The following is an 8,978-nucleotide window of genomic DNA, read 5'->3' on the forward strand; positions in this document are numbered from 1 at the left end:
CGAGGAAGGAGACCACCCCCGGGATGCAGCAAACATCTTGCCCCCTAACTGTGTGGTCGGGGCAGTGACCTTGGACATTGAGAGGGAGGTCCAGAGCGTGTTCCCAAGTACCCAGATTCGAGATGGCTGTCCTCCTGGTCGGCTCTTCATCCCAGGCCCGCTCCGTTCCCGAGTCCTACGGTGGGGGCACTCTTCTCTGCTGAGCTGTCATCCCGGGGTGAGTAGAACTCTGAGTTTGATCACACAACGGTTCTGGTGGCCGTCCCTCCGGGAGGATGCCCGAGCATTTCTCTCTGCTTGTCCTGTCTGTGCCCGCAGTAAGGTCAACCGTAGCCCTCCAGCCGGACTTCTGAGTCCCCTCCATGTTCCACATTGTCCTTGGTCCCATATATCCATGGATTTTGTCACAGGGTTGCCTCTCTCGGAGGGTAAGACGGTTGTTCTCACAGTCGTTGACCGTTTTTCTAAGATGGCTCATTTTATTGGCTCCATGGTCTTCCTCAGGATATGGTGTCGGACCGGGGTACGACACCATATCCTCACGTTTCTGGAGGGAGCTCTGCAGGCTACTTGGTGCGACAATGAGCCTCTCTTCTGGCTTCCACCATCAGACCAACAGCCAGACAGACTGTACAATCTGTACAATCAGGAGATGGAGACAGCCCTCCGGTGCATCACCTCCCAGAATCCTTCCTGTTGGTCTCGGCAGCTCCTCTGGGTGGAGTATGCCCACAACTCTCTCCTGGTGGCATCGACTGGCATGTCACCTTTCCAGTGCATTTATGGCTACCAACCTCCACTGTTTCCTGATCCTGAGGGGGAGGTCTCCGTTCCATCAGTGCAAGCCCTGGTCTGCCGTTGTCACCTCACCTGGAAGAGAGCCCGGGTGACTCTCTTGCGTGCCAATGCTGGATACCAGAGGGCTGCCAACCGTCATCGTACCCCAGCTCCTTGCTATCGGGTGGGCCAAAAAGTCTAGCTCTTAACCCGTGAGTTGCCAGTTCGAGGGGAGTGCCGTAAGCTGGGTTCCAGGTTTGTGGGCCCATTCCCGATCTCCAGGATCATCAACCCAGCTGCTGTTCGTCTCCGCCTCCCTCGCACTATGAGGGTCCATTCTACTTTTCATGTTTCCTGGATTAAACCTGTCAGGACCAGCCCTTTGGTCCCTCCCTCCAACCCACCTCCTCCACTCTGGTTCATTGATGGTGGTCCTGTCTACACAGTAAAACTGTTGGCCGTCCGCTGAAGAGGCTGGGGCCACCAGTATCTTGTTGACTGGGAGGGATAGGGTCCTGAGGAGAGGTCCTGGGTTCCTGCAAGTGACATTATAGACAAGACTCTCATTTCGGACTTTCATCGCCTTCATCCTGACATTCCAGGGACATCTAGTGACGTCCATTGAGGGGGGTGGGGTACTGCCAGACTCTGTATTTTATGTTGTGTTGTACACTTCCTGTTTTATTTTGAAAGTCTAGTCTTCCCTTGTGCTGTCAGTTTTACTTCCCCTCTTTGCTCTTTTTCCCGCCTTAGTTGATTACCTATTTGTTTCACCTGTGTCTTGCCTCCCTGTGTATATAACCCCGGCCCACCATGTCTTCCTTGCCAGATTGTCTTTGTTACACTGTGTACTTGCTTTCTCGCGTTATTCCTGTTTCTTTGTGTAAGACCGGTTTGTTTTTTTACCTCAGATTTTCTGCCTGCTCCTTGCCTGTTTTGTTTGCCTGATTCCAGCTAGCCTTTTCGTGTATGACCACCTGCCTCCTCTTGGATTAAAGAACTTGCCTTACTTGACTTTGTACCTCTGCCTCGCTTCCCCTTCTTGCAACTGGCTCCACACTCACCAGCCGTTACAAAATAAGTGATTGCATAAATATTCACCCCCTTTAAAATGACTGACCTAATTCCATAGAGGTCTAGCTAACTGGCGCTAGTAGTCTCACAAATAATGAAATGGAGAGTGCAGTGAATGTGTCTCAAGTCATTATAGTATGAAGACACCTGACCTGTGTCTGGAAGGTCCCGTCACTGGTTTATCAGTATTCCTGCTATAATTACACCATGAAGACAAAAGAACATTCCAAGAAACTCAGAGAAAATGTTATTGAAAAGTAGAAGTGAGGGGATGGATACAAAGAAATCAAAGTTTAATTTTACTGAACATCCCCTTGAGTTCCACTTCCACTTTCTCCTTAGAAAAAAAGTCAGAAGTGGTAAGTGGTGACTGGATTTATTTATTCATATAAAACAATTGATTCACACAAGGATCAGTTTGGGGTTGACTGTTGCTCTCCAGGGCTGCTCCACCTCCTGAGCCACAGCTGCCCCTAGTGTCACCCATCTTCATGTGTTTGAAATCAATCAAATGCTTCTCATTAGTTTTAAAAGTAGTCTAGTCTTAGTCTCCTTGTTTCCATCAATTGTGTCTTCCGAGGGATTAAGACTCGAGGCGGAGAGCACTGCAGGAAAAGAGGAAAGGGGAGTGTAACTGAGGGGTTCTCAATATTTTAAAGGAAGGACTCTAAAAGAACAAAGTTAATTTTTTTTAACTGTTTTGGGTTTTTTTTTCTGCTTTAAATTAAGTTTTGGGTTGGGTTAGTGAAATGAGATTAACTTGGAGAACTTAATCTACAGCAGCATTAGTTTGTGATGACAGGTGTGCAGCCCACTCAGATGCCAGTCTGCAGGTGTTGACAGCTCTTTAGCCTCTTTTAAAGCTTTGGAGTTTGTATTTGCACATATAATGTGATGTACTGTCCAAATAGCAACAGCACACAGTGATGTCCCACATTATAACAGAGAATTTGAAATGTCTGCTTGTTTCTCTTAAAATAAACAAATATTGGACAAATAGCAGCATTACATTGAGAACACATCTGTCAAACCAGTTTGTAAAGGTCCTGCTCAGACAATCAATGACTCACTGTTGTTTTATATATAATTCATATTTTGAGTGAACATTTATTATTATTCAATTGGTAAATGGACTATTTAATGATCTATACAATTTGTTGGTATAATTGTGCTTGTATGTTAAAATATATTTTCTTTCTAACACAGTAAAATGCTTTACTGCTGACAACAGACTGAGCTCCTCTCCCTGACTTTAGGCTTTATATTACCCAAGTTCAAATGGATTATGGATATTGAGTTACTTTATGAATCAAATGTAAAGTGAACACATGGACATGGAGGAGTTCAGTTCTGTTGCTGGGCCCAGAAATAGTTCTGGTCTATATCTTAAAAGTTTTCCTGAGGAGTGAGGAGAGATCCCTGAGGAGGTCTGATGAGGATCCATGAAAGCAGCCTTCACACAACTCTTTTACAGGGTCAACTAACTTTAACCCTTTATTGGTAATCTGTTAGTGATTGGATGTAGCAACTGATCAGACTGTCCTGATACATCACAACATTACCACAATGTTACACTGGAGTGTCAAGCCAAGTCCATTTTATCTACATAGCACAAATCACTACAGAGGTTATTTCAGGGCACTTTTCTCATACAGTGGAGAGACAAATAACAGCTGAAGTATAGAACTCCCAAATGTTATGTTTTACTTTTCTCAGTCATTTTCATTCATTAGGACAGATTTTCTTTGAATGATCTGTTATTTCCCTATTAACATTTATCACGGATGATATTACAGTAAGTCAGAGGAGAAGACTTAACTGCCTTTCAACAAGAAACACATTGTTTATTCTCTTTTCCAGTCACCAACTATATCTCACATCACCACAGTTTGATGTGAAATATAATCACATCATTTACACTCCACTCTTTATTTGAATCATGACCTGGATCCAATAATTAATAAACTCTCTTTAAGATTATTTACAAATGTTTCTCCAACTAAAAAAATTAAGAAAAGAAAAGTCAGAATGAAGGAACAAGTCTCTAAAGACTCTCCAGCTGGTCAAGAATGCAGCTGCTCGTGTTCTGACAAAAACTAGAAAGAGAGATCATATTACTCCAATCTTGGCTTCCCGTAAAATTCAGAATAGAATTCAAAATCCTCCTCCTCACCTTCAAAGCTCTCAATGGTCAGGCTCCATCACATCTTAAAGAGCTTATAGTACTTCAGTTATCAGGCTCCTCTCCTGTGGAACCATCTTCCAGATTTGGTCCGGGGGGCAGACACCCTCCCTACATTTAAGAGTAGGCTTAAAACTTTCCTTTTTGATAAAGCTTATAGTTTGGGCTCTTTGAGCTCTTAATTTATGCTGCCATAGGCTTAGATTGCCGGGGGACCCCCATGATGCACTGAGCTCCTCTCTCCTTCTCCCTCTCTCTCTCTATCCATCCATCTATATCCATTAACATTCACGTTCTATTAATGCATTCAATAACCTAAACTTCTTCCCCGGAGTTGTCTGTGCTTTCTCGTCTCACAGGTAATCTGGGCCTGTAGACGTCCGGATGACAGATTCCAGTCCTGGACCTCCTAGCTTCATTGTTGATTTTCATTGTGCTTCTCTCCTCTCAACCCCAACCGGTCGAGGCAGATGGCCGCCTACTCTGAGTCTGGTTCTGCCTGAGGTTTCTTCCTGTTAAAAGGGAGTTTTTTCTCGCCACTGTTGCTCCTGTGGGAATGTTGGGTCTCTTTAAAGTTAAAACCTGAAGAGTTCGGTTTAGAACTTGCTCTATGTGTAAAGTGCCTTGAGATAACTTTGTTGTGATTTGGCGCTATACAAATAAAGATTGATTGATTGATTGATTGACATGGTAAGTGGTACCTGGATTTATTCATTCATATAACACAATTGACATCTTATTCAACCATTCACACAGAAATATCACACAAGGAGCAGTTTGGAGTTGACTGTTGTTCTCCAGGGATGCTCCACCTCCTGAGCCACAGCTGCCCCCAGTGTCACCCATCTTCATGTGTTTGAATAGTTCAACAATGGACATATTAGACTTTGGACTGACAGATTTGTTACTGGAATCAATGTGTTGATTGGTTGAACCTGATGAAAACCAGTTTTGGTAATCCCCTCAGCTTTTAATAAGACTGAAAAGATGTGGTTGTGTTAGGAGAATTTGTTTGCACATATAATGATATTACAGCTGAAACAGCCTTCCTGTAAGTAATACAATGTCCACCTTTTTTGAGCACAAGCTCTGCAAACAGCTCACAGAGCTGGGTCTGTCTATCTTGCACTTCCACCAAATCCTCTTGCAATATTGTCGTCGGTTTCAGCAGCGTCCTTGAGTGCCTGCATCAACAGCGCGCTCCTCTTCCTCGACTCTTCCATTCTCACCGGGTTCGATTCAGGCAGATGCTGATGGGCAGAACAAGAAACATGTCATCAAACCATGTAAATATATTTGTTTCTTTTTCTGTGAGCTCTGAATAGCTTGTTTGTGACAGAAGTCGTTGTGTTGCAAGGTGCATGAATGTGTGACCATACAGCCTGTGTACTATACTACTGTTTTACTGAAGACTTGATTGAAGCAGGTTCATTCACTGACTATTAGCTCTGGTATGAATCCGGTATCCATTCATTCATTCAATGTGCCGGTATGTTTTGCTTCCTGCTGGTGACACTCAAATAGCTGGCTGAGACGAAAAATAAAGAACGAAAGAAAAGTGGGAATAGGCCATGTGTAGAAAATGTATGAAATCAGGACAAAAAAAGCATTCCCAACTTCGTCTTCCTACATCAGCCACCACACACATTCAGCCCATGTCCATCTGATCTGGAACACAGGTAGCTTTGGTCCATCACTATCGCTTCATAAGAAAGGATATTTTTCAATCGGATACGATATTTTAAATATAAAAAAACATTTTCACTTAAACACCGCAGCAGAGTGTCTACACATTAAATGTCAGGCGTCCTGTAAAAAATCACCTGAATGATCCGTTGCCGTTTCTCTTCAGTAGGAGCCAGAGCCATCCACATTCCCAAGCCGACCCCCATAATTGCGACCATCGCGACAGAGCCCACGATGTTCCGCAGGCCGCCCATGCTACAGAGGCTTAAGGCCACACAGTATCAACAAGCCCGCTATCTGTTTATTCACCGTTATAAGACTCAACCGATCTTTGAGCATTGAGTGTGTTTGTGTTTTGGTTTGGTAACACCGGTCACAGCAGCAGAGGACGCTGGGATTTCTTCTTCTTTTGAATATTAGAGTAAACCAGTTTAAAGGGTGCATTACCGCCACCTAGCGGACTAAATTGTGGAACTCATAAAAAGGAAGACTTATAAACAGTATGTAAGGTTTTTAACCCTTACATAATGGAATTTACTGCCCTCATATTTTGTGAATTTACACCCACAACAATTTAGAGCCTTGAAATCACTTTTATTATCACACTGGCATTGCCCTTTTGGACTACCTGTCTAGTCTGAATCCCAGTGAATGTTTTTTCATATTCATATAGTGGCTAAGTGACTGCAATGTTTCTTTTTTACTGTTTGTGTTTGACTGTCAGGAAAATGAAAACTAAACTGGACCCACAATGCAGATTAGTGCTTCTTGTGCTTTACCTGTAAAGACACACTAACATTAAAGTTATTTCCTCATCAGGCCGAGATCTTAAATCAGCAACGCGTTCAAACAGAAGCTTTGACATCATTTTCATTAAACTTTGGCAACAACCCTATATTACTGGCAACGTCTACATGCGAACCAGTGGTTTCCCCATTTAAAGCAGATGCAGAAATTTTACCTTCCTTAAATGTCAATTTCTGTAGTTCCAAATCCAATTTAATTTGTTCCTTTTTGTATTTCATTTTTTCCAATTCTCTCTCATGATCCAATTTCAAAAGCAGCAATTCTTTCTGCTGTTCAAATGTTAAGCCAGTCCTACAAATACTTAACACCAGTCTCACCTCCCCAATCCAACATCACACCACATTCTTGCAAGTTAACCTTGATGATACTCTTCAGGTTTTCCTTTGTGCGTTTGAGCTCCACTTCAACAGAGTAATGCTGAGAAATCTGAATCAACTGGCCCTTGGTGTACTGCGCCAGAAACTCAGAGGGATATTGAACAAACTCCTCTACAATGTCAGCCATAACCAACCAGATCTAGAAACCTAGATAATCAAAATTAGGTAAATTCAACTAAACAGGTTATGCAACAAATGGCAAAAAAAGACTGGAGTCTCCCCATACTAAACTGACTAGTAAAAGTAACTAGCCAACTAAAACTCATCCGTAGTCTTCGGACAGGTACCGGTGGCAGGCATTTATTCACTAACCCAGTGACATTGGGAAGCAACTGCATAAAACAGTGACCCTCCAACAAACCCTGGACGTGATCCTGAGCCAACCGCTCTAACCACCTTCCCCGCGACACTACAAAGACACCATGCGACAGACCCTCTAGTAGAGCCTGCTGCTATGCCTGACCGAGGAGGTCAGAACACCTGTCAGAATACTGCCATACTAAACATTTTCTCACTACTTATTTTTTTACATCAAAATGATGAGCCCAAAAAGAAAAAATTAGATTAGAATAAAGCTCCCCCAAACTAACAAAACACTCATGTGCAATACTCCATCCAAAAGTAACACAATTGCCCCCATTTTGTCACAACCTGGCTCAGAGGTAGGACAAAAGATGGAGACCACACATGACTGAGTATGTATGTCAGTTCAGTAATGTATGGGTGTGTGAATGGAAGATGAAACAAAAACATAAACAACCAAAGCTCAAACAGGAGAGAGAGATACAGTGAATGCTCCAAGCTGTATTTATAAAGGAACATTCACACCATTGCAGGTGTTGACCATCTCTCCTGATGAGCCACTTCCCAGATCCCTTACAACCAATAAGAAATTAGGTCAGAGACCAGGAGGCCGTCACAAATTTGATGAGGAGTCCTTCCTTCCACAACATATCATATGCTTTTTGACATCTTAAAAGATGGCTACTACTATTTCCTTATTTGTTTGGGCTGTCATAGTCTCTCATTGTAAGGATGAGACAGGATCCATTGTATTTATGAAACCTGTTTTGAAAAGGAGAAAACAAGTCTCTACTTTCTGTAGAATCAGTTAATCTCACAGTTTCCATAGTTGTCCCCAATTGTGATGTAAGCACTATTAGTCTGTAGTTAGAGGGGTCTGAAGGTCTTTACTGGGTTCCAAAATTGACACAGTGATGCAAATTTGATTAAACAACCTTTTATTAAAACAAATGTGTTGATTGAATTTTCAGTATAAAGAGCAAAATAATTGCCCTTGTAAGTTATAAGATAACATTGGGTATAACGATACGACAAAGGATGAGACAAGAATGTAACAAAACTAAAGAGAGAAAAAACTAAAGGAAACGACAACAACAACAAAAAATGTATATAATTTGATAAAATTGTTTCCATCCAAGTCAAACAGTGCAGACATCCTAGGTGCTGTGTATACACACTTTAGGCCTTTAAACCACCAGAATATGCTGTGTCCTCATATCTATTCACCGAGGGTAGATATAAGAAAATGTAAATAAAAATAGTCACCTTGGAATTGAAGGGAAATCTAGTCACCTAAAATATGAATTACAATTTACATATACCCCCTTATTTTTTCCAACTTGATGCTATTTAAGATATCTTTATAACAAAGGACAGTAGTGCAGGAGATTTCCATCTGAACAAGATTAGTCATTTCAACAGAGTGATTAAACAACCTAGCACTGTAAGGAGTGCACTGTCTTCCATATGATCTAACACACTGTAATGAACGCCAGCTTTCCCTGTTGATTGTCACATTTTAAATGGACCTCTTTGACTCCAACAAACTAGGTACCTAAGGTAAGTCTTAACTTTCTCTTAATGTATCTTTCCTCATGTTTACTGCTGGATTCTGTACGGACTGGTACATTTTAGATCATATTCCTGAATTCTTATATTTTATGGAGGCTATAGTTTGTAAGCTTCCTTAAACTATGTGCCAAAGTACTCAATAAGAATCTGTTAGTCCTTGATAATATAAAGCTAATGACTCTCATTTATAAATGACTGTT

At 42.0% G+C, this 8,978-nt stretch overlaps 1 protein-coding gene across 2 annotated transcripts; it reads right to left on the minus strand.

Annotated features, from left to right (window-relative positions):
- Positions 1–4,715: 4,715 nt before the first annotated feature.
- On the minus strand, positions 4,716–6,032 carry LOC128365326 (ubiquinol-cytochrome-c reductase complex assembly factor 3). Of its 2 annotated transcripts, XM_053326021.1 has the most exons (3): positions 5,857–6,032; positions 5,105–5,283; positions 4,716–4,889 (listed from the first exon to the last, which is right to left on the minus strand). In XM_053326021.1, exons 1-2 carry the CDS (start codon positions 5,971–5,973, stop codon positions 5,152–5,154), a joined length of 249 nt encoding a protein of 82 aa, XP_053181996.1. In that variant the 5' UTR covers positions 5,974–6,032; the 3' UTR covers positions 4,716–4,889; positions 5,105–5,151. The 2 variants fall into 2 exon arrangements, with proteins under 2 accessions (XP_053181996.1, XP_053181995.1); XM_053326020.1 differs by having other exon boundaries at positions 4,716–5,283.
- Between the last annotated feature and the right edge of the window lie 2,946 nt (positions 6,033–8,978).

The sequence above is a fragment of the Scomber japonicus genome, chromosome 9 (genome assembly GCF_027409825.1).
Source record: "Scomber japonicus isolate fScoJap1 chromosome 9, fScoJap1.pri, whole genome shotgun sequence".
Taxonomy (NCBI): domain Eukaryota; kingdom Metazoa; phylum Chordata; class Actinopteri; order Scombriformes; family Scombridae; genus Scomber; species Scomber japonicus.

Excerpts from the sequence above, each read along its gene's own strand:
- LOC128365326 (XM_053326021.1), bottom strand. The coding sequence starts at position 5,973 with ATGGGCGGCCTGCGGAACATCGTGGGCTCTGTCGCGATGGTCGCAATT. Across the intron at positions 5,284-5,856 it reads AACGGCAACGGATCATTCAG|CATCTGCCTGAATCGAACCC; the intron begins GTGATTTTTTAC and ends TCTGCCCATCAG.